The sequence below is a fragment of the Trachypithecus francoisi genome, unplaced genomic scaffold, assembly GCF_009764315.1.
Source record: "Trachypithecus francoisi isolate TF-2019V2 unplaced genomic scaffold, Tfra_2.0 Lachesis_group6, whole genome shotgun sequence".
NCBI classification, from domain to species: domain Eukaryota; kingdom Metazoa; phylum Chordata; class Mammalia; order Primates; family Cercopithecidae; genus Trachypithecus; species Trachypithecus francoisi.
In genome coordinates, this window is record NW_022681471.1 from 27,472,724 (window position 1) to 27,498,107 (window position 25,384).

The 25,384-nt window shown below is 46.9% G+C and overlaps 1 protein-coding gene and 1 non-coding gene across 3 annotated transcripts; both read left to right on the plus strand.

Moving 5' to 3' along the window:
• On the plus strand, positions 1–24,887 carry ZNF275 (zinc finger protein 275). 2 transcript variants are annotated; one of them, XM_033201115.1, is made up of 4 exons: positions 1–138; positions 2,474–2,550; positions 17,294–17,395; positions 18,710–24,887. In XM_033201115.1, exons 2-4 carry the CDS (start codon positions 2,520–2,522, stop codon positions 19,864–19,866), a joined length of 1,290 nt encoding a protein of 429 aa, XP_033057006.1. In that variant the 5' UTR covers positions 1–138; positions 2,474–2,519; the 3' UTR covers positions 19,867–24,887. The 2 variants fall into 2 exon arrangements, with proteins under 2 accessions (XP_033057006.1, XP_033057007.1); XM_033201116.1 differs by lacking the exon at positions 1–138 and adding an exon at positions 15,924–15,980.
• LOC117078678 lies at positions 23,454–23,557 on the plus strand. Its single transcript, XR_004435111.1, has one exon. It is a non-coding gene; the product is annotated as a small nucleolar RNA U13 (small nucleolar RNA).
• Positions 24,888–25,384: the final 497 nt, after the last annotated feature.

Genomic DNA, 25,384 nt, shown 5'->3' on the forward strand with positions numbered 1-25,384 from the left:
GCTCCGGAAACGCGCCGCGGGGCTGTTAGCTCGGCCGGGCACTGGCGGCTCCGTGGCGCTTCCTGCCACGCCAGGCCTGCCTGGGCCGCGCCAGCGCTGCTCCACCGAGGGCCGCGCGTCGGCCGCCGCCGGGCCTGGGTGAGTGTGCGGGCCGCGGGAGGGTGTGCGTTGGCGCTGGAGGGGCCGCAGGGCGGAGGTGATCGTGGGGGCGGCAGGAGAATGTGAGGGCCCGAGTGAGCGTGCAGGGCCGCGAGAGGATGTGCAGGAGGCGCAGGACCGTGTGCGGGGCTGGAGCGAGTGTGCGGGCCGCAGAAGAGTGCACGGTGCAGGGAGGGGGCGTCTCTGGGCTGTTGGAGAGCTGCTCGGCCTTGGGCGGGCCAGAGCTGGGAACGGGTCCCGGATGACGAGTACGAAGAGGCCCGAAGGCCTTCCCGAGGCGGGCGGGGGGCGGCGGTCCCGGGTGGGAATCGCTAAAGTGCGGAGGCCTGCTCTGCTCTTTGGGGGAAGCTAGGAGATGAGAACCGCTCAGGGGCGGAAAGAGAGGACCCTCGCCCCTAACGCCTAGGAGCCCGATCTGGAGGGGCGTTGTAGGGGTGGGGATTAAAGGACTTTTCCCTGGTCTAGGGGAGGGGCTGAGCCGCAGTCTGGGCGCTGGGAGGGTGGGCTAGGTGGGAACAATTCCACTGGGGAGTCCCTCCTTTCCTTTGAGTGGGTTGGGTGGGGGTTAAGCCTCAGCTTGGTGGGGAGGATGGGGGCAGGTAGGTAGCCTAGAGAGAGAACTGTGGGAAGGGAGGGGAAAGGGGGCCGTGAGCTGAGCTCAAGGCCCTCTGTCTGAACCAGTCTTTTTCTCTCCCCTACTGGGGGCTGCCATCTCCCACTCCAGTGCCCCCGCCCCCTTAAACTCCTTTGCTGCCTCCTCCAGTCTATATTTGGGTGATTAATTACATGTCTTTCCACAACCCCCCACCACCACTCGCCTGCCGCCCAAAGTCCATGGTCCCTTTCAAACAACCCCCGCCCCCATTCCTGGCCCTCTTCCCAGAGGTCCCACCCTGCCACCTGTTCCAATTGAAGCCCTCCAGCCAGCCTTGGCCTAGCTGGGCCCGCGGCCCCCCTCCAGTCTCCTTGGTCAATGAAACATTTCCTCTTCAACCTCAGCCCGACATTTTTCCTTTACAAGAGAATTTCAGATGGGATTGCGGGAACAGCACCTCCCCTAGGTACTATGCTGCCTCAGCCCTTCCCCACCCCCACACTCCCCCCACCCCACAACATTGGACCTTCAAGTAGAAGCCACTTGCACAGTGTCTGACCCAGTTCAGTATATCCCCCTAGTAACATTTTGGGGAGATGTACTGAACTGGGCCAGACACTGTGACTTTTATATATAGAACCCTATTGAGTAGTGATTTTCAGCCTTCTGTCTGTGAGGGACCCTTGGAAATCTACTAGAACGTGTGAATTCTCTTCTAACCATCAGCACAGACTCGGAGATAGTGGGCTCCCATTTCACAAGGCTCCTGGGCAGGAATCCTGTCAATGACAGAGATTCTGAGAGTTGGAGAATCTGGGAACCTCCAGATTCTGACAGCCCAGTGTTAAGGAGGTGCAGTTCTGCATCATAATCTCCTGGGGTGCTTGTTGAAAAATGCAGATCCCTTGGTCTCTCCCAAACCTGCTACACTCCCACATGAGTTCTTAGTGAACTCCAAACCAACTTTCTCACCCGATGATCCAGCCCTTACCCAAACCTGCCTGGGCTCCTTGGATGGCCCTGGGCTCCTGCAATTTGCATAGCATCCCACCCCACCCCAATTCGAATCTTTTGTATCCAGGCAGTGTTACCTAAAGGCAGCTATACTTACAATTTATTTTGATTTTTAGTAAGATGCCATGAATATTCTTGGGGAAATGGGAACACAAAACTTTCCTCAATTAAGTACAACAAACACTACAAAATCCCCTTCTGGTCTACCTTCTGGCTTTTTATAGAAAGGAAATAAGATAGAAACCCAAACAGAAAGAGACAGGTGCCCAGGCAAAGTGAGAGAGGAAACAGATGCCTTCCCACCCACACATACAGAAAAAGGCACACACAGACACAAATACCCCAAGAGAGACAGACTTTCCTGGTGAGACACCCTCTCTTTAGACCCTTCAGGATTCTGCTACTTAGAGTAGCAGCCTGTTTGCTGCTTTGGGACGGGACAGGGTGGGCCCACGTGGGGCCTTCACTTCCGCCTCCTGGCCTGTCAGGTGGAAAGAACATGAAGGCCAGGCCCAGCGTGGTCCTGGACTTGGCTCAAGGGTTGCATCCTGACCTGGCTAGGGTGGATCCAGATTGTGGCGGTGTATATTCAGTTGAACCCTGTATCTGGCCCAGTTCAGTACATCCCCCAAAATGTGGGGGCCAGGTTGCTGGGAGGTGCACATGGGTCTGCTTCTGTTCACCTGAATCATTGCAATCCAACAGGTGGGACCTTACCTGCCAGGCTGATCCCTTGGAGTAGTTCTGAGCCATGATGAGTCATCCATGTGTGTCTCTTTTGGGTAAGTCTCGGTGTTTATGCGTGGTGTCTGCTGGCCTTGACGCTGGGCATGCTATCAGAAGACCCTATAGGTGGGGTTACAACATGGTGAGGAGTATCGTTTTGGTTCCAGAAGCACTTATATTTTCATCTATGCCATTGTTGCTGAACTGTCTTTGCCCAGAGACAGTTCTCTCAATCCAAGCAACACAACTCACAGGAGAAAAGATATTCAGGAAAGAGAATTTGGAATCTAATCTCCCTTTTGGATGGGAGAGGGAGCAGAAGCCATCCATCTGAATTGGATCTCTTGTGAGTGGAAACCTTTGAAGACACCCTTTGGGGTACATTTGCTCTGGCCTAGAACTGAACAGAACACAAGCCACCTGTTGTCTTCTGGGTAAACTCAAGCTTTAGGGCCTGAGGACATTCTGCTGCAGGTCTTTATTTAGATGCTTCAGAGAGTCCAGGTGTTTCTGGCACCCCTTGGAAGCTTCTGGAACCTTCCAGATGAGGCTTATTTGGGTGGCCTCGCTGCCTTTCCCCTGCCCAGGGAAGGACAGCGCACCTGTTAGAGAATGTTGCTTGGCTATTTGTGCAATAAAATCAGTTGAATGCTGGTCTTTAGGCTCAGAAGCTACCGTTAGCCAGTAGCCAAACATTCAGCAGTGAGGCAGGGTGTCTTTAATCCAAACAACAACCAGGAAACATCTCATTATTACTACATTTTGTGACATGGGTTGTTTTTTGTCTCTGTGAGTTCATCTCTTCATTTCTGTTCTTCCACATCGAAGTGGAATGATTATTTTGAGTCTCTTAGTGTTTTCTGCTTCCATGCAGTAAATTTGATTTAAATAAGTTGGTTAAAATTTACATTCTGATCTAAAGCACGTGAGCAGGAAGATTTGTTCACTCACGTGAGCTCTCGTGTTTTAGAAAGCATAATTTTTCAAATTATCAGGCAGTAGGTTGACATTGCCATCATTATTTTCCATTTATTCTAGCAGATGTTTGTTAAACAGCTGCAGTGTAATGGTGCTTGCCTAGGTCCAGTGTGCAATTCACAGCTGACCTTGACAGGGCCTTTGCTTTCTGGGAGTTTATAGTCTTTAGACTATCTTCAGATCCCATTGAAAGAAGGAGAGTAATACCACTTACATTAAGGGTTGGAAATGTGTTTTCCCACAGTATTTCTTTGAGCGTTCATATTTCCCAGTTGTATGTAGGAGTGCACCCTACGAGATTCAGGACATGCTTTTGTGCTGTGAGTGAAAGTGCCTTACTTCAAGGTCAGCATTACCCTGTGTGTCCATCGGGTGTGCATTACAATGATTTTCATGTTCTGTCTGGAATTCCTTCGACCTTGATTCCCCAAGATCCATGTCAGAAGGCAGTGGACACCTGCATTTGTCACTTTTGTCACAGCATCCAGCTTCTTTCCTGATTATTTCCACCATTTTAAAATAGAACAGTTGTGCAACATAGATTCTAAATGATCCGATTATCTCTAGGATTGATGATAATTTTATTTTGATCTGCAGTAGGGATTAATGTGTTATCTTTTTTTTAATGACCTTCCTTTACTTCTCATGAAGCTCTTTTATCTGATATACTTGATTGATTAATTATGCAAAGTTTCATTTCCTTTTGTGGAAGCAGGCCCCACTTCTTTCCTCCCATTTTTATGAGTACCTTTTAAATGATCTCCATGTCCAGGGGCTCTGTCACTGTGGGTGGTGATCACGCAGCCACTGAGAGCTAAAGTGCTCTCAGGCTGAGTCCCCTGGGTGAGCTGCTACAGGAAGGGGCACTCCTGTTGCTGCACAGGAAAGGATTATTAACAATTCATTTGGGAGTTATGGCTCCAGGATTTCAACAGTTAATCATGCCAATTAAGTAAAAACACTTCAGTAGGATTTGCCCTATTAAATGGAACACTTCAGGAGGATTCACTCGATTAAATGTGGGTGGCTCGGGGACTGTGTGTGTGTGTGTGTGTGTGTGTGTGTGTGTAAGAGACAGAGACAGAGAAAGAGAGAGAGGAATGACATGTCTCATTGTGCAGTGAGGGCATGTTAACAGGATGGTTTAAAGGCAGCACCCAAACACCCATATATCCCATTAGGCCTAGATGACGCTAAGCCTCACCCCCAGTCTGTCTTCTGGCTGTGGCGTGGTGTTATAGGTTGGATATTATTTCGCTCTTCTCTGGTGTGGTTCGAAAAGTCTCAAATCTTGGGAGATGGATATTAAGCAAGTTAACCTCCTAGAGCCCTGGTTTCCTTCTCTGTGAATGGAGGCGGTAATAACCACAGGATGTGATGAGTGAATTACAGGAAGGGAGATGCATGGCTCCAAACACGTGTAGCGCATGCTCCGGTATTGGAAGTGTGCTTCATTTAACATGCCACTCCCCACACACATTGATTCAGTCACCCCGCAATTTATCACGTGCCCACTCAGGGCCAGGAGCTGCTGCAGACACTGGGGACTCAGGAGTGACCAAGAATGAGAAAGCACCCCTGCGCTGTTGGAGCTCCATTTCTCCTGGGGACTGTCAGTTAGAAGCAAGCAATTTCATTGGATAGTTTTTAGTTAGCAAAAATGTTCCAAGTAGACTATGATGGACACTAGAGAGTGAAGGCATTCTAAGGAGGTGACATTAGAGTTGAAGCCTGATGTGGGCCAGGCGCAGTGGTTCACACCTGTAGTCTCAGCATTTGGAGGTTGAGGTGGGAACATGGCTTGAGTCCAGAAGTTCGAGACTGGTCTAGGCAGCATAGTGAGACTCCATCTCTACAATTTTTTTTTTTTTTAATTTAAAAATTTAGCCAGGGGTGGTGGCACGCAGCTGTAGTCCCAGCTACTCAAGAGGCTGAGGCGGGAGGATCACTTGAGCTTGGGAGGTCAAGGCTGCAGTGAGCTGTGATGGCACCACTACATTCCAGCCTGGGTGACAGAGTGAGACCCTGTCTCAGAAAAATAAAAATAGAGTTGAAGCCCGAATTCTCAGAAGAAGCCATCCATGAGAAGCCCATGGTACTCTCAGCAGTTTCAGAGGCCTTGAAGGCCACAGTCTTGGCCTATCTAGGATTGAATGAAGGCCAGTGTGTCTGGGTGTCACTGCGATGTGTCAGGGCAAGATATGGGATTGGGGGGCTGGGGCAGAACCTTGTCAGAAGGCTAAGTTCTTAGGTCTCTGGCCTGAGGTCAGTGAGAAGAGGTCTCTAACAGGTCCTCTTTCTCAGAAGGTATATCCACAATATCCCCCTCTCCATTCCATTTGGCAGCCAAATGTCAATGTCAATTGGAAGTGAATTTTTTTTAATGAATTGTGTAAGTAATTTATGACCAGTTCATTTTGTACTGGAAGCCAAAGTCAAATCAGACATTGAATGTATACCAGAGGAATCCAGCAGACCAGCAGGGCCCTGCCCAGGTGACAGTGGGACAGAGAGGGTATGGCTGCTGAGCACCTGAGGATGTACATGAACTCACACTGGGGAAGCCCCTGTGCCAGACAGCCAGTTAAAGATGGGAATGGGGCTGCCTTGGATTCTGGGACTAGATGAGGCCTTCTGCCCGCACTTCTTAGGTGCTGATAGCTTGCAGGGAGGAGCCCAGGAAGTCACAACCCCATGGGCCTGTCTCTAGGCTTTCTGGTCATTGCCCTTCGTGGACCGCCCACAGATTCCTGCCAGCCCTTCTCCCCTGCACTTGCCCTGCTGTGTGGGGATCCCAGGAAATGCTGGGTTTTTTACCCAAGCGAAGGGCCACTCCCCATTGACTCCTTGGCCTCAGCCCTTGGCTTCTCACATGCTGAGCATCTTTCTTACTCAAAGTCTTTTAAAACCAAAATATTTTACAATTGTTATGCTTTTCTGATACCAACAAAATTCAGCTTGGTTACTAAAAATTCTCACATTACAGAAAAAGAAAGCAGATCTTTCTAGACCTTGACTCTCCCCAACTCCAACCCCATGTGGTCACATACACATTAGAGATGTGCTTATTCTAGCTACAAGTCACTCTCACTTTTTTCCTTTTTTCTCCTAAAATGCAAATATATACTTAACCATCTCCTCCCCTTCCCTTACCCTCTTTGGGTTTTCAAGGGAGAGTAACTATCTATGCCTGTATCGTCTATGAAGGATTCACATTTTTGTCATCTGCAGCATATCATCCTACGCTGGCACCTGTTGGTTTTATATTGAAACCCTCCAGCTTTCTTCCTGCTGAGTTCTAGGGCTCTTTGGTAGTGTCTCCAGAGCTCTTAGCCACATTTGTCATTCATTCTTTCCCCCACTTCTTTATGACATTGAGATTTTCTAGACTCTTTGTGTTGGTTCTAGTATCCTGTTTTCCATTTTCCATCCATTTACTTTTAACCTATCTGTGCCTTTATATTTAAAGTTTCTTGTAGACAGTATGTCTTGTTTTTTATTACAGCCTGACAATCTCTGCCTTTTGATCGGAGTATTTAGTCCATTTACACTTACCTTAACTATCCACGTGGTTGGGTTTAAGTTTGCCATCTTGCTATTTGTTTTTATTTGCCCCTTCCATTCTTTTTTCCCCTCTTTTTCTTTACCCTTCTTCTTTCAGATTATTTTTAGTATATATTTGATCGCTGCTGTTGGCTTATTAGCATGTATCAGAGTCTTGGAGGACTTGCCAGAACACACAATCGTATGTTTTACTTCTGATGTTATAAACCCCACACTACCTTTTTATTATTTTTGCTTTGAATGATTGAATGTTTTTTAAAACATTTAAAAGTGAGATTGGTAAAAGCATTGTATATTTCCCCACATATTTATATTCCTGGTGTTCCTCATGCCTTTGTGTAGATCCATCTTTCCACCTACTATCATTTTCTTTCAACCTGAAAGATTTCCTTTAATATTTCCTATAGTAGAGATCTGCCAGTGATGAATTCTCTCAGCTTTTGTCTGAAAACAAACTTTATTTTGCCTTCATTTTGGAAGGAAATTTTCCTTGAATATAGAATTCTAAGTTGACAGTTTTGTTTTTCTTTTAGCACTTTAAAAATGTCATGCACTGGTTTTCTGACTTGCACATTCTCTGATAAGAAGTTAGTAATTACTCTGTTCCTCTCCACGCAGCAACATCATTTCTTTCCTCTGGCTATTTGAAGACTTTATCACTGGTTTTTCAGCAGTCTGATTATGATGGGTCTTTTAAAGTCTTGCTAGGGGTTCACTGACTTTCTTGGATGTGTGAGCTTATAGTTTTCATCAAATTTGGAAAACTGTCCTACCATTATTTCTTCAACTGTGTTTTTTATCCCTCCCCCACTTTTCTTCACCTTCTCAGGTTCCAGTTATGTAGGTGTTAGACCATTTTCTCTTACCCCAGATCATTGAGATGCTATTTGTTTTTAAAAACTCTTTTTTCTCTCTGAGCTTCTTTTGAGATCATTTGTATTGCTCTGTCATCAAGTTGTCTAATTTTTTTTTTATACTTTAAGTTCTAGGGTACATGTGCACAACGTGCAGGTTTGTTACATATGTATACATGTGCCATGTTGGTGTGCTGCACCCATTAACTCGTCATTTACATTAGGTATATCTCCTAATACTATCCCTCCCCCGTACCCCCACATCACGACAGGCCCCGGTGTGTGCTGTTCTCCTTCCCGTATCAGATGTTCTCATTGTTCAATTCCCACCTATGAGTGAGAACATGCGGTGTTTGGTTTTTTGTCCTTGCGATAGTTTGCTGAGAATGATGGTTTCCAGCTTCATCCATGTCCCTACAAAGGACATGAACTCATCCTTTTTTACAGCTGCATAGTATTCCATGGTGTATATGTGCCACATTTTCTTAATCCAGTCTGTCATTGATGGACATTTGGGTTGGTTCCAAGCCTTTGCTGTTGTGAATAGTGCCGCAATAAACATACATATGCATGTGTCTTTATAGCAGCATGATTTATAATCCTTTGGGTATATCTCCAGTAATGGGATGGCTGGGTCAAATGGTATTTCTAGTTCTAGATCCTTGAGGAATCGCCACACTGTCTTCCACAATGATTGAACTAGTTTACAGTCCCACCAGCAGTGTAAAAGTGTTCCTATTTCTCCACATCCTCTCCAGCACCTGTTGTTTCCTGACTTTTTAATGATCGCCATTCTAACTGGTATGAGATAGTATCTCATTGTGATTTTGATTTGCATTTCTCTGATGGCCAGTGATGATGAGCATTTTTTCATGTGTCTGTTGGCTGCATAAATGTCTTCTTTTGAGAAGTGTCTGTTCATATCCTTCACCCACTTTTTGATGGGGTTGTTTGTTTTTTTCTTGTAAGTTTGTTTGAGTTATTTGTAGATTCTGGATATTAGCCCTTTGTCAGATGAGTAGATTGCAAAAATTTTCTCCCATTCTGTAGGTTGCCTGTTCACTCTGATGGTAGTTTCTTTTTTTGTGTGCAGAAGCTCTTTAGTTTAATTAGATCCCATTTGTCACTTTTGTCTTTCGTTGCCATTGCTTTTGGTGTTTTAGACATGAAGTCCTTGCCCATGCCTATGTCCTGAATGGTATTGCCTAGGTTTTCTTCTAAGGTTTTTATGTTTTTAGGTCTAACACTTAAGTCTCTAATCTATCTTGAATTAATGTTTATATAAGATGTAAGGAAGGGATCCAGTTTCAGCTTTCTACATATGGCTAGCCAGTTTTCCCAGCACTATTTATTAAGTAGGGAATCCTTTCCCCATTTCTTGTTTTTGTCAGGTTTGTCAAAGATCAGATGTGTGGTATTATTTCTGAGGGCTCTGTTCTGTTGCATTGGTCTATATCTCTGTTTTGGTACCAGTACCATGCTGTTTTGGTTACTGTAGCCTTGTAGTATAGTTTGAAGTCAGGTAGCATGATGCCTCCAGCTTTGTTCTTTTGGCTTAGGATTGTCTTGGCAATGCAGGTTCTTTTTTGGTTCCATATGAACTTTAAACTAGTTTTTTCCAATTCTGTGAAGAAAGTCATTGGTAACTTGATGGGTATAGCATTGAATCTATAAATTACCCTGGGTAGTATGGCCATTTTCACGATACTGATTCTTCCTATCCATGAGCATGGAATGTTCTTCAATCTGTTTGTGTCCTCTTTTATTTCGTTGAGCAGTGGTTTGTAGTTCTCCTTGAAGAGGCCCTTCACATCCCTTGTAAGTTCGATTCCTAGGTGTTTTATTCTCTTTGAAGCAATTGTGAATGGGAGTTCACTCATAATTTGGCTTTCTGTTTGTCTGTTATTGGTGTATAAGAATGCTTGTGATTTTTGCATATTGATTTTGTATCCTGAGACTTTGCTGAAGTTGCTTATCAGCTTAAGGAGACTTTGGGCTGAGACAGTGGGGTTTTCTAAATATACAATCATGTCATCTGCAAACAGGGACAATTTGACTTCCTCTTTTCCTAATTGAATACCATTTATTTCTTTCTCCTGCCTAATTGCCCTGGCCAGAACTTCCAACACTATGTTGAATAGGAGTGGTGAGAGAGGGCATCCCTGTCTTGTGCCAGTTTTCAAAGGGAATGCTTCCAGTTTTTGCCCATTCAGTATGATATTGGCTGTGGGTTTGTCATAAATAGCTCTTGTTATTTTGAGATATGTCCCATCGATACCTAATTTATTGAGAGTTTTTAGCATGAAGGGCTGTTGAATTTTGTCAAAGGCCTTTTCTGCATCTATTGAGATAATCATGTGGTTTTTGTCTTTGGTTCTATTTATATGCTGGATTACATTTATTGATTTGCATATGTTGAACCAACCTTGCATCCCAGGGATGAAGCCCACTTGATCATGGTGGATAAGCTTTTTGATGTGCTGCTGAATTTGGTTTCCCAGTATTTTATTGAGGATTTTTGCATCCATGTTTATCAGGGATATTGGTCTAAAATTCTCTTTTTTTGTTGTGTCTCTGCCAGGCTTTGGTATCAGGATGATGCTGGCCTTATAAAATGAGTTAGGGAGGATTCCCTCTTTTTCTTTTTTTTTTGAGATGGAGTCTCGCTCAGTCGCCCAGGCTGGAGTGCAGCAGCGTGATCTTGGCTCACTGCAAGCTTCACCTCCCGGGTTCACGCCATTCTCCTGCCTCAGCTTCCCAAGTAGCTGGGACTACAGGTGCCTGCCACCACACCTGGCTAATTTTTTGCATTTTTAGTAGAGACAGGGTTTCACCATGTTAGCCAGGATGGTCTCGATCTCCTGACCTCATGATCCGCCCGCCTTGGCCTCTCAAAGTGCTGGGATTACAGGCGTCAGCCACCGTGCCCGGCCGATTCCCTCTTTTTCTATTGATTGAAATAGTTTCAGAAGGAATGGTACCAGCTCCTCCTTGTACCTCTGGTAGAATTTGGCTGTGAATCCGTCTGGTCCTGGACTTTTTTGGTTAGTAGACTATTAATTTTTGCCTCAATTTCAGAGCCTGTTATTGGTCTATTCAGGGATTCAGCTTCTTCCTGGTTTAGTCAGGAGGGTGCATGTGTCTAGGAATTTATCCATTTCTTCTAGATTTTCTAGTTTATTTGCGTAGAGGTGTTTATAGTATTCTCTGACGGTAGTTTATATTTCTGTGGGGTCGGTGGTGATATCCCATGTATCATTTTTTATTGAATCTATTTGATTCTTCTCTCTTTTCTTCTTTATTAGTCTTGCCATTGCTGAGGCTTGAGTAGGTAAACAAAGCGGCCTGGAATCTCGAACTGGGTGGAGCCCACCACAGCTCAAGAAGGCCTGCCTGCCTCTGTAGACTCTACCTCTGGGGGCAGGGCATAATCAAACAAAAGGCAGCAGAAACCTCTGCAGACTTAAATGTCCCTGTCTGACAGCTTTGAAGAGAGTAGTGGTTCTCCCAGCATGGAGTTTGAGATCTGAGAATGGACAGACTGCCTCCTCAAGTGGGTCCCTGACACCCAAGTAGCCTAACTGGGAGGCATCCCCCAGTAGGGGCAGACTGACACCTAACACAGCCAGGTACCCCTCTGAGATGAAGCTTCCAAAGGAACGATCAGGCAGCAGCATTTGCTGTTCAGCAATATTCACTGTTCTGCAGCCTCCACTGCTGACACCCAGGCAAACAGCGTCTGGAGTGGACCTCCAACAAACTCCAACAGACCCACAGTGGAGGGTCCTGACTGTTAGAAGGAAAACTAACAAGCAGAAAGGACATCCACACCAAAACCCCATCTGTACGTCACCATCATCAAAGACCAAAGGTAGATAAAACCACAAAGATGGGGAAAAAACAGAGCAGAAAAGCTGAAAATTCTAAAAATCAGAGCACCTCTCCCCCTCCAAAGGATCGCAGTTCCTTGCCGGCAACGGAACAAAGCTGTACAGAGAATGACTTTGACAAGTTGAGAGAAGAAGGCTTCAGACGATCAAACTTCTCCGAGCTAAAGGAGGAAGTTCGAACCCATCACAAAGAAGCTAAAAACCTTGAAAAAAGATTAGACGAATGGCTAACTAGAATAACCAGTGTAGAGAAGTCCTTCAATTACCTGATGGAGCTGAAAACCATGGCACAAGAACTACGTGACGAATGCACAAGCTTCAGTAGCCGATTCAATCAACTGGAAGAAAGGGTATCAGTGATTGAAGATCAAATGAATGAAATGAAGTGAGAAGAGAAGTTTAGAGAAAAAGGAGTAAAAAGAAACAAACGAAGCTTCCAAGAAATATGGGACTATGTGAAAAGACCAAATCTACGTCTGATTGGTGTACCTGAAAGTGATGGGGAGAATGGAACCAAGTTGGAAAACACTCTGCAAGATATTAACCAGGAGAACTTCCCCAACCTAGCAAGGCAGGCCAACATTCAAATTCAGGAAATACAGAGAATGCCACAGAGATACTCCTCGAGAAGAGCAACTCCAAGACACATAATTGTCAGATTCACCAAAGTTGAAATGAAGGAAAAAATGTTAAGGGCAGCCAGAGAGAAAGGTTGGGTTACCCACAAAGGGAAGCCCATCAGACTAACAGCAGATCTCTCAGCAGAAACTCTACAAGCCAGAAGAGAGTGGGGGCCAATATTCAACATTTTTAAAGAAAAGAAGTTTCAACCCAGAATTTCATATCAAGCCAAATTAACCTTCATAAGTTAAGGAGAAATAAAATCCTTTACAGACAAGCAAATGCTGAGAGATTTTGTCACCACCAGGCCTGCCCTACAAGAGCTCCTGAAGGAAGCACTAAACATGGAAAGGAACAACTGGTACCAGCCGCTGCAAAAACATGCCAAATTGTAAAGACCATCGATGCTAGGAAGAAACGGCATCAACTAATGAGCAAAATAACCAGCTAACATCATAATGACAGGCTCAGATTCACACATAACAATATTAACCTTAAATGTAAATGGGCTAAATGCTCCAATTAAAAGACACAGACTGGCAAATTGGATAAAGAGTCAAGACCCATCAGTGTGCTGTATTCAGGAGACCCATCTCACATGCAGAGACACATAGGCTCAAAATAAAGGGATGGAGGAAGATCTACCAAGCAAATGGAAAACAAAAACGCAGGGGTTGTAATCCTAGTCTCTGATAAAACAGACTTTAAACCGACAAAGATCAAAACAGACAAGGCCATTACATAATGGTAAGGGGATCAATTCAACAAGAAGAGCTAGCTATCCTAAATATATATGCATCTAATACAGGAGCACCCAGATTCATAAAGCGAGTCCTTAGAGACCTACAAAGAGACTTAGACTCCCACACAATAATAATGGGAGACTTTAACACCCCACTGTCAACATTAGACAGATCGACAAGACAGAAAGTTAAAAAGGATATCCAGGAATTGAACTCAGCTCTGCACCAAGCAGACCTAATAGACATCTACAGAACTCTCCACTCCAGATCAACAGAATATACATTCTTCTCAGCACCACATCACACTTATTCCAAAACTGACCACATAGTTGGAAGTAAAGCACTCCTCAGCAAATGTACAAGGACAGAAATTATAACAAACTGTCTCTCAGACCACAGTGCAGTCAAACTAGAACTCAGGATTAAGAAACTCACTCAAAACCACTCAACTACATGGAAACTGAACAACCTGCTCCTGAATGACTACTGGGTACATAACGAAATGAAGGCAGAAATAAAGATGTTCTTTGAAACCAAGGAGAACAAAGACACAACATACTAGAATCTCTGGGACACATTTAAAGCAGTGTGTAGAGGGAAATTTATAGTACTAAATGCCCACAAGAGAAAGCAGGAAAGATCTAAAATTGACACCCTAACATCACAGTTAAAAGAACTAGAGAAGCAAGAGCAAACTCATTCAAAAGCTAGCAGAAGGCAAGAAATAACTAAGATCAGGGCAGAACTGAAGGAGATAGAGACACAAAAAACCCTTCAAAAAAATCAATGAATCCAGGAGCTGGTTTTTTGAAAAGATCAAGTTCTCTAATTTTTTTGTGTGATATCTAATCTGCTGTTAATCACATCCAGTAAAATTTTCACTTTAAATATTATAGTTCTCGCCTCCAGAAGTTCTATTTGGTTCTTTTTATATCTTCTATTTCTCTCACTGTATTCCTGTTTTTCTTTTAATGCTTGTACATCATTAAACTGGCTGTTATCCTTGTCTGTGAGTCGTCACTGGTCATTTCTGTGTGTTTCTATAAACTGATTATTCTCCTTGCCCTGGCCACATTTCTGTGCTTTTTGGCATTTCAGTAACTTCTGATTGGATGTTGGGTATTATAAAGATTATATTGTTGAGTGTCTGGATTTGGGGTGGTAGTTATTTGTGGATCAGTTTGATCCCTTTGAGGCCTATTTTTAAGCTTTCTTTGAGACAGGTCTTGTGTAGCTTTGGCTCTAGGAATACATCAGCCCTACTACTAAGGCCTCTGGATTCTCTACTGTGTGTCCCAGGTGATCACAGAGGACTCTATACTGGTTGGTCAGACCTTGAATATCTCTCTACCTTTGTGTGTCCTGAGAATTGTTCAGCTTACAGCTTCCTGGTCACCCTTTTCCTGGGCTTTTGGAGTTTCACTCTATGCATGCATGGCCTAGTAGTCAGGAAAGACTCAAAGGGAAGCTTATACATATTTTTTGAAGCTCTTTTTACTGCATAACTAACTCCTTTCTGGAACTCTGCTCTGCAACTTCCAGCTGCCTCAGCTGCTCTGAATGCTGGCCTGTGTCTCCTCAACTTGGCAAAGCCACTAAGCTCTCTTTGGTTCTCGCCCACCCCAACACACAGTCTCAATGTGGAAATTGCCTCCAGGCAGAGAGCTGAGGCAATGATAGGGCTCCCCTTATCTGTTTCTCTTCTCTTGGGGATCGTGATTCTGTACTTCCTGCTGTCTAGTGTCTGAAAACTTGTTTCACATATATTTTCTCCATTTTTTTCTACTTATTTATGGCAGGATGTGAAATATGTTCCTTGTTACTCCATCGCAGCCAAACGTGGAAGTTTCTGTCCATTCTTTTTAATGTAACATCTTTAATTTTATATAAGAGTCTTTCTGGAGTAGCTAGATTTTGTGGGCCTTGAGCCAATATAAAAAGCCTTCCTTTTCACTGAATTATGAATTGAATTGAACTGTCATCACAACAGGAACTGTGTAGCTGTTTCTTTGAACTCTGTTGTGGGAGGCCTGTGATGCATGGATATCGGTGGTAGGATCTTTCACATAATTTGCAATTTGGAAGAAGAAGAAAATTTGTAGAAATCATTCAGCTCTTTTGTTTAACAATTTAGTGTTTGAAGATCTTTTCTTTGAGGCTTATTTTTCCAGCTGTTGTGTTCCACTTCTCATTTGGTTGAATGCATTAGAGAACTGCTGTCATGTGTACCTGTCTCGCTGTCACCAGCTTCCTTGTGTAGTGGGCTGTGGCTTTTAAGGGCCTCACTGCTGGTCTAGAAGCCCCCATTCCTGCTGTCTTCCCTCCGGCATCCTGATCCGGTTTTTTTGTTGCCTCTACAAAGTTGGAAAGGTCTCTCATTTCCTGGTTATTTCTTCTAATGATCTTGGTGTGCCTCCTTTCTGTGCAGCATCAGCATGGACTTCTAGGCTTGCCAGTCTTCCTGCCCTTGGATCTCTGTCTAGGTCTGTCTTCACCTGGCTGTGCCTGGGCTGGCATCTGCTGGTCTTGTCTTGGCTCCCTCTGGCCTGCCTCTGTTCATTCTTTGCCAGGCCCTGTTCAAGGTGTGTTTTCTCACGCATCTCCATGCCCTGGCTCGTCATTCAGCCAACATGTGAGAGAAGACTCAACAAGATCAGAAACCAAGGAAGAGGAAATCACCAGTCTCTTCCCAGGGGATCCAGGGACAGGGCTGTCATCACTCATGGCCTTTTTCACTTTCTTTAGTTCCACCTAATCCCCAAGGTCTTACTCTCCCCAGGATGGAGCACCAGGAAACCAGGTCCTGGCAGTCCCTCTTGAGATGCTGGAAGCTGAGGTGAGCTGTGCTTCCCTCTGCCTTGCTTGGGATTCTCTCGCCGCTCCCTGAATCTGGCCTCAGCCTCTGTCTCTTGCCCCAGTATGACACACGGCAGAGTATGAACCCCAACTGCTGCCTTCCTGCCCTCCCACTGCTTCTCTTCTGGAGGCTGCCAAGGATTGGATATCCACTGGGCTTGGAGTCCCAATCATCCAGATGGGGAAGCTGAGTTTCCATCCAGGAAAGTGATTGAACGGAGGTCCCTTGGAAAGATGAGACGCCAGGGCCATGGCCCAGGGATCCTAGCGCTTGATCAGGTTCTCTTTTCAGGACTTCTTGGAGCTGTGGTTAGGCCTCATGTTAGCAACAGACACCCACTCCAGACCCTCGCCTCTTGTCCCTGGCATTACTGGCGCTGCCCCTGCCTCATTCTAAAATAGATGGAAAGACTGATTAGCCCTGGGAATTCTTTCAGGATTTGGTGACATTTGACGATGTGGCATGGTACCTCACCACAAGGGAGTGGTTTAAGCTGGACCCTGAACAGAGGATGCTGGCATATTATGGGAATGTGACCTATGTGGGTAAGGATGTTCTAGCCCTTCCTCAAATTCACCACCTGCTTGGAGTGGGGCAAGGGGCACATGGCTACCCCCACAGAAGCTCACCTTCTCCCTGTATTGTGGGGAAACACAATGGGTCTGCCACACCTGATATGTCAGAGTAGTATGAGTTCCCCCAACTCCTCTTGGCATGGAAAGAACCCCTCTCAGTCTTTTATTGGGAAAGAAATTAGAACACTGCCACTGTAATGTAGAATACTCTTTTCATTTTAATGCACAAATTATGCAAATTGCATGACCATTTGGTTTATTTGTGAGAGAATGGTTGATGTGATCAAGATCTTGTTCACCCATTAGGGGTCTGCATGTGTGCAGTGGGGAGGAGGTTTTAGGAGGAGAGACTGTTGGGAGTCAGATTTGGGAGTTGTGGAAGTCCACATGTCTGGGAAGAGCATGAAGTTAAATGTGTGAGCACTGAGGGGGTGGACAGGGAGAAGGCAGGGTGAGGATTACCTCCTCAGGGTGGCCACTTGATCCTCCACAGAGCCTCCCCCAGGTGGGCCCAGAGCCTGCCTTCCTCAAGCTCCTGGAAGGAGCCTGACCTTGGGAAACACCTTTGAACTGAATGAATGACTTGCCTAAGGTTACGGCCAGCCTGGTCTTTGAAGGTGGAAGGGGGTTCCCCTTCAAAGGCCTTGCCTATGTTCCTCCACTATTCTCATGTCATCTTTGGCTGTCGCCGTAACCAATCTCCTTTCCCATGAGCAGGCGTTCCTGTTTTGAATCCTGCCTTGGTCCCTCACCTGGCACAAGGACAAGTGCTGTTGGTATCAGACCCATCGCCGAACACTGATCCAGCTAAGTACTCTGGTGAGTGAAAAAGAAATGTGAGGAAACTGGGGGAGGCCCAACCGAGCTGGGGTTTGGGTTAGGGTTGGAGGGCCCAGCCGAGCTGTTAGGCTTGAGGTTAAGGTTGGGGGTCCCAGCTGAGTTCTTGGGGTTGAGATTAAGGTTCAGAGGATCAGCTGGCGTCTCAGGAGTTTTGGGTTAGGGTTGGGGGTCCCAGCTGAGCTCTTGGGGTTGAGGTTAGGGTTTGGGGACCCTGCTGAGCTCTTGGGCTTGAGGTTAGGGTTGAAACAGATGAGCTCTCAGGGGTTTGGGTTAGGGTTGGGGAGCCCAGATGAGCTCTTGGGGTTGAAGTTAGGGTTGAGAAGATCAGCTGTCCTCTTGGAGGTTTTGAATTAGAGTTGAGGAGTTCCAACTGAGCTCTTGGGGTTCGGGTTAGGGTTGAGGGGCCCAGCTGAGCTCTTGGAGTTGAGGTTAGGGTTAGGGGATCCAGCTGAACTTTTGAGGTTGAGGTTAGGAGTAGAGGGGCCCATTTGAGCTCCTGGGGTTGAGGTTAGGGTTGAGAGGATCAGCTTGGCTCTCTGGGCATTCGGGTTAAAGTTAGGATCCCAGCTGAGCTCTTGGGGTTGAGGTTAAGTTTGGGAACCCTGCTGAGTTCTTGGGGTTAAAGTTAGGGTTGGGGGCCCCACCTGAGCTCTTGACAGTGAGGTTAGGGTTGAGAGGATCAGCAGGGCCCTTTGGAGATTCAGGTTATATTTGGGGATCCCAGCTTAGCTCTTGGAGTTGAGGTTAGGGTTAGGGGGGCCAGCTGAGCTCTTGGAGTTGAAGTTAGGGTTGGGGGTCCCAGCCGAGCTTTTGGGGTGCTAGTTAGGGTTTGGGGCCCCAGCTGAGCTCTTGACAGTGAGGGTAGGTTGAGGATCAGCAGGGCCCTTTGGAGATTCAGGTTATGTTTGGGGATCCCAGCTGAACTCTTGGGGTTGAGGTTAGGGTTGGGGGCCCAGCTGAGCTCTTGGGGTATAGGTTCGGTTTGAGAGGATTAACTGGGCTCTTGGGGTGCTTGGGTTAGGGTTAGGGGGCCCAGCTGAGCCTCTGGGGACATGTGTGGCTGCTCTCCAGTCACAGAAGGGGTGACCTCCTCAGCACCACTGTGGTAGAGAGTGTCCAGAATGGAATGAGGCCCCTCAGCCCCTGGCTTCTGCAGCCCTTGCTTCTGGTGGCTTCCGGGCCCAGGCCCCATGCTCAGTGGCTGTCTCAGAAAGAAAAAGATTCTTGACAAAGGAGAGGCCCTCCCCTCTGTCCTCCTCTGCAGACTACACTGCCTTGTGTTTATCGTTTCAGAAAGCACCTCTGCCACCCGACACCAGACGATGGGGGAAGACGCCCAGTCACAGGAGATGGCGTCCACAAGCTCCCCAAGGGCCATTGGCCCCAGTCCTGAATTCAGACAGCATGGGGACTCTGACAGGAAGAGAGGGAGCCCACAGAATCTGCCCATAGAACATCATTTTGCTTGTAAAGAGTGTGGGGACACCTTTCGGCTTAAAGTCCTGCTTGTCCAGCACCAGAGAGTCCACAGTGAGGAGAAGGGCTGGGAATGTGGCGATTGCGGGAAGGTCTTTAGGGGGGTGGCGGAGTTTAATGAGCACAGGAAAAGCCACGTAGCTGGGGAACCCCGGCCCGGCCCCAGTAGGGCCCTGGAGAATGCCACGGAGAACAGGGAGCAGATGGAGAGGGAGGGAAAGCCCTTCGAGTGCGAGGAGTGCGGAAAACGGTTTAAGAAGAATGCAGGCCTCAGTCAGCATCTGAGGGTCCACAGCAGAGAGAAGCCCTTTGATTGCGAGGAGTGCGGGCGGTCCTTCAAAGTCAACACCCACCTCTTCCGACATCAGAAACTTCACACTTCGGAAAAGCCTTTCGCCTGCAAGGCATGCAGCAGGGATTTCCTGGATCGCCAGGAGCTTCTCAAGCACCAGCGCATGCACACTGGCCACCTGCCCTTCGACTGTGACGACTGCGGCAAGTCCTTCCGAGGGGTCAACGGGCTGGCTGAGCACCAGCGCATCCACAGTGGGGCCAAGCCATACGGGTGTCCCCACTGCGGCAAGCTCTTCCGAAGGAGCTCGGAGCTCACCAAGCACCGGCGGATCCACACGGGTGAGAAGCCCTACGCCTGCGGCCAGTGCGGCAAGGCCTTCCGCCAGAGTTCCAGCCTCCTGGAGCACGCACGCATCCACAGTGGCGAGCGGCCCTACGCGTGTGGCGAGTGCGGCAAGGCCTTCCGCGGTCCCTCCGACCTCATCAAGCACCGGCGCATCCACAGCGGACTGAAACCCTATGAGTGCGACAAGTGCGGCAAGGCCTTCCGCCGGAGCTCTGGCCTCAGTCGCCACCGGCGGATACACAGCGGGGCGCGGCGCTGTGAATGCAGCCAGTGTGGCCGTGTCTTCAAGAGGCGCTCGGCGCTACAGAAGCATCAGCCGACCCACCACGAGTAGAAATGCCCCGCGGTCCCGCGGGACAGGGACGGAATCCCCAGAGGGGATGGCAGAGTCAAAGGAGATGAACAGTTTTGTAGCGCTTATATATTTTGTCTTCCAAAAGGTTGAGACCGATTTATACTGCCACCAGCAATTTATAAGTGTTACGTTGTGCCCATCGAGAGTAGCTTGTACCATTTAACTTAGTTTGCCTAGTTTAACTGGTAGGAAGTACCATCACGGTATTTCAGTCCACATGCCTTGAATCCAAGGATGAGAGAGGACAAATCTGGATGTGGGGTAGGGAGGGGCTTAGAGGTCATCCACTCCAAGCTCCCCCCACCCCAGAGAAATACACAGAGCTATTCCACGGTGGCGTCCTTATAATACGATCCCAGCTTTCCTGAAGAGAACATTGCTCTCATGTTTTTTGGCCTACTTGAATTTATAAATTTTTAGGGATGTAAATAGAACACTCAAATGTCTTAAAATATTTATTTATTAATTTAGTTATACATACTGTAAATCACATATTATATAAAATAATATATTAATTTAGAAAATGCCCCATTTTGCCATCCTCCCTTTCACGAAATCATTTTACTCTGACTCCTCCCGGTCTTCACCAACATGGGAGCCCTGTTTGAGTCATCAGACAGTTTCAAGACACACCCAGTCACTTCTATCCGAGCTCTGCACCGTAGCTCAGTGACAATCCCTTCATGAGGCTCTCATTAGAAATTTTCTCCCAAGCCACAAGACCGTATTTGCAGAACATAAGGACTATTTCTCTCGTCATTTTTTGATCTGTCCTGTGACTCTACAATATAGCCACTTAAGGTGGCACTTTTTCAAACAACCTTTAAACGTCTTTTCTTTTAAAGCACCCAAAATGTCATTGTGAGGCCAAACGCCTAGTAACAGTTATTGAATCTGGGTTAAATGTCTGTATCTTTTTTTCTTAAACCATTTCAATTTGGTGTCCCCTATACATATCCAAAACTAGCATCGATTAGGATTGTTTTGAACTAATGAGTCTTGTCCTCAAGCAGCACTATTTTGTTCAAAGCAAAATAGTTGAGAGCATGCCCCTAAGAAGAGATACATCTCAAGGACTCGAGTGCAGGGTGACGCCTCCTTTTGGAAACAAGAGCCTCTCCTGGTATCAGGCCTAGATGGTACTTCTCCAGCCTTCCGTTTCTAGCTCTATAAAACGGGGGTGAGCACAGCACCTACCTCCGAAGGTTATCATGAGGACTGCCATCGTGCCTGCAGAGTGCCAGGACCACCAGCCTGGCATGGAGGTACACACTCAGTGAAGGCCATCTGCTGTCATTGTCATTGTCATTGTCATAGTTATTGCCATTATTCTGTGACTTGTCAGTACCAGAACTGGGGATAGACCCCAGGCCTCCTGACCACCAGTCTCATCTTCTTTCTCTTATGCAATGACTTAAATGCTGTTTCTGTTGCATGCAAATTGTCTGTTCATCTCCTTTGACTAGTTATCAAGTTACCTTCCAATATATTGACTTTACGTAGCAGTTCTTTCTATATTGATGGTGATGTTCTCTTTTCCAGTTTTATTGCTTTGCTCTTTGTGGCAGTTTTATTACATTTCTGTTGTGAAAGCTTTTAATTTTTACATATCCAAGCATTCATTTTTTGTCCACTCTGTCATAACTTTCATTGCTTCTGTAGCTAGATATGACATTTTCTCTAGAATTTTAATTACAAACAAAAAGCTGCAACCCCTGCCCATCGGAAGGTGAGTACACCAGGTGGGCAGGCTGGATGGAAATGGGCCAGAGAAGCAGGCTCTTTCCTCATCCGAGATGCAGACTCCGTGTCTATCTGTGGGCACCACTTGACTATCCAACCTGGCCACTGCAGCACACTGGAGATGCTCCCGTCATAGGTTAGCCAGAACTCTGTGACTGTTCATCAATATAGACCCTGCCAGCAGCAGCAGGGCTTGGCCTCACCTAGATCAATGGGGTGGTCCAAACTTGATCTGGGAGCAAGCAGCCCAGCCATCCTTTGAGCTCCTGGGAGCTTTGGCAGTGCTCGGAGTGGATTCAGTGACTGAGCAGCAGATTCACCCACGAGACATCTCCTTGGACACAAGAAGACTCGCCTGGACCACATCCTCCTTTTCAGCCAGTGACTCTAGAACTAGAACGAGATTGGTTCATATGCTTCTGCTTTGGGCAGCTAGGGGAAAATTCACCCATGTGTTCTGGCATCACTTCCTGCAGCCACACCTAAGCGAGGGCAACAGAGCAGAGGTTTAGAGAGGAACCCTGCCGCTCCGATGGCTTGCGTGTTATGCTGATAGAAGCTGGCAGCACTGCCCTGGGCTATGACTTGCAACAGCCATGACCAGGAGGAGCACTAAAGCAAAGGTTTGGAGGGCAGTAGAACCTTCTGACAGCCTGTATGGCATACAAGTAGAAGCTGGTCCTCCTGGGTCCGAGCTGCCATTTCTAGCGGGCTCCCCCAAGAGGAACAGCAGCAAGGTCTGGCAAGGAACCTGCCCCTCCAGTGGTCCACAGAAGCCACAGATAGAAGCCAGCCCCACCAGGGCTGTACTGTGACTTCCCAGCAGCTGTGGCTGGGGACAGGGACACTAGGAGGGTCTGGCAAGAAAGTGTGCCCTTGTGGGCCCACCAAGGCTGAGGCAGAGCTTCCTAGCAGACACAACTTGGAAGGGCTTCTCAGGCCCCCATCCTGGGAAGTAAGGTCCTACAATGACCCCTGTGTCCTTGGCCAGAACGTCCTCTCAAATGGACCCAGGCCACCACAGTGGCATTATGCGACATCTCCACCCTGACCCCTAGGCTGGAGAGGAGCCAAAAGCACTTGTTACATAGTGATTCCTTTTGCCCTGTGGGCCTCAGTTCTTGGAGTAGTGTGAATCTGTGTCTGAAATCACTACTTTCTTCTCGGATCCGTTTTCTCTTTTCGAGTTGTTAGGATATGTTTTGTACAGATGTCATTTGATAAAGAAGGTTGACCTCTACCAGGGCAAGTCTGGCACCTTACCTAGAAGTACTCTGCCATGTCTTGCCCATTCGTTCATCATTTGTTGGGTTTCATGAGGGATCCCATTGAAGTAGATCCCTTTTATGAAGGGATCCCATTGAATGCAGCATTAACTCAGAACATAGCATAAAGTTGTCACTGCTCCCAACTGGGACATGGCGTCTTGGCATCCCTTCCTGTCCTCCTTGACTCTTTCCCATCTTCGGTTCAATAATTTTCTCTCAAACAAATGCTCTTTTAGAGTTAACACTAAAGATCTGGTCTTTGCTGTCAAGGTTGATGGAACAGCTGTTCGTAGTGTTTGCGGTAAAACCCGTGTTCTCTTTCAGCGCAGTCTGTGGCTTTAACGTGTGTCCTTTAATTTCGCCGAGTTCATTTCTCGCCTCTGGTAACTTGGGGTGGATTTCCTTGGGCTCTCTAGGTGTACTGCTATGTCAGATGCAAAATATCACCCAGCTTCCTGTCACATATCCTTGTCTGTGCATTCATGCATCTACCTCATTCCAGTTTTCTTTCTAACCTCATGTATTCCTATTGAGAGGGAATGTGTTCTTTTCCTGATCCTTTTGTAGTTCATACACGTGACAATTGGGTTTTCATGCACGTGTGTGAGATGTGCCTCCTTCAAACCTTGTTACTATGTTGGCACAGTACCCGCCTGACATGGAAAAAGGAAAAAAAAAAAAAGAAGAAATATGTTCTTTTCCTACCATTTGAAAAAAGAAATCCTCCATTACTTTTATTAGAGTTTTGAATACTTGTGAAAATTTTCAAAAGAAACTAATTGTTTACCATTTCTACTGCTTATTACGATGAGCTGTGTCCGTTAGCTGTGTCACCCCACTCTTGCATTTCCAGAATGGTCCCCACCCGATTGCAGCAGGCATCTTTCTCCAGTGGTGTTGCATTCCATGTGCTTGATTTTGTGCTAGAACTGGCACAGCGCCTGCCCTACCTGCAGCCCTGGGTTGTGGCCCTGTTGCATACCATGTGATTTGCCACCCCCCTTGTAGGCCACATTAATTCAGCCAGAACTGAACACCTGACCCAAGGGCGGCAAGCAGTCTTCAGAGCATAGAGCTGGCAGAACACGACGGACCATGGACACCACCAGGCCTTCCAGATCTGCAATGCAAACAAGGAAACAGAAGCTTGTAGGCATCAGAAGGTGTGGGGGGCAGCACAGTACTCAGAGGAGTGAGGAGTGTGGCACCTGCTGGGAGGAAGGCCTGGCCATGCTATGTTCTTGGATTTCTGGCAGCAGCCGTCATTGGTCCACATGTGTCCCCACTACGGACTCCTTGACTTGAGCCAGCTTGAGTGGGTCTCTACTGTTTTCTATTGCATTTTGCCACTTGACTGCTTCCCGGCCAAGTCGCACCTGACTGCGTGAACACCTGTTTAAATGTGTGTTCTCTGTTCTCTAAGATGGGTGAAAGTTGATGCCTTCTAGTCTCAGTGAATTTAACCTGTGATTTTATGTCTAGGTATTGTTCCTTTACTGAACCCACCACGTGCAGGCCATAAAATGAGTGAAGTCACAGCGCACCCTGTTCTCTTATTTTTGAAGTGTTTCACGATTTCCAGCATGTCCATCAGATTGGGGGATTGCTAACTTCTCTCTTACTAATGTGCTTGCATTCTGTGGTTCTCATTGCATCACTTTGGGTGTTTACTTTGCAAAGCAGAAACTGTCTCTTTAAACTTGGCCCTCAGTGTCATTTGCGTATCTCTGTATTTTTCTGTTGGGTTGTTGGCACTCTTTTCTCATTCCCCCCTTCTCATTACCTTGTCTGTTTTCTGGCACTCACTATAATCAGCCTTGCACTAGAGCTGTTTGTGGACTTGGCTTCACCCCCTCCTCCTCAGCCCTCCCCCACCCATTTAATTGTGAGCTCTTAGAAGACAGGGGTGACCTTTCGTGTCTGATCCCCTACCAATCTAGCACAGTGCCTTGCATCAAGTAGATTTCAATAAATATATGTTAAATGGCATTGGTCTTCCCTGACGTCTTTTGTCACAGCTTCGTTTGCCACTTCCCTTGCTCCTTTCTCCATGCCATAGGGTTCTATACTTGTCCTTGCACTTGGAAACTGCCCCCTCCTGGGGTCCAGGTGCTGTCCAGGGTCCAGGCCCCTGCTGGGAATGGTTATTCCAGTGCTTGCTGGGCACTTGGAGGGAAGAGGAAGCACCCTGATGGGGAGGCTGGTTTGCCTGGAGCTCTGAGCTCTCCCTCGGCAGAAAGGGGTCTTTCATTGAGCCTCCCCTCACTGCAGCGAGGGCTCCCCAAGTCGTAATTCCAGGTGGGAGCAGAAGACAAGGCCAGATCCTCAGCTCCTCCCTCAGGGACTGGGAATGGGATAACATGGCTTTGGGACTTGAGAATCATCCCACCTCTCTAGGCTGCATAGGGGTGGGAGCAGGAGTTCAGTCCTCTTGGTGGCCTGTGGCTGGCCCTCTGCCTGGTGACCACTGCCTCAGAGAAGTCGGG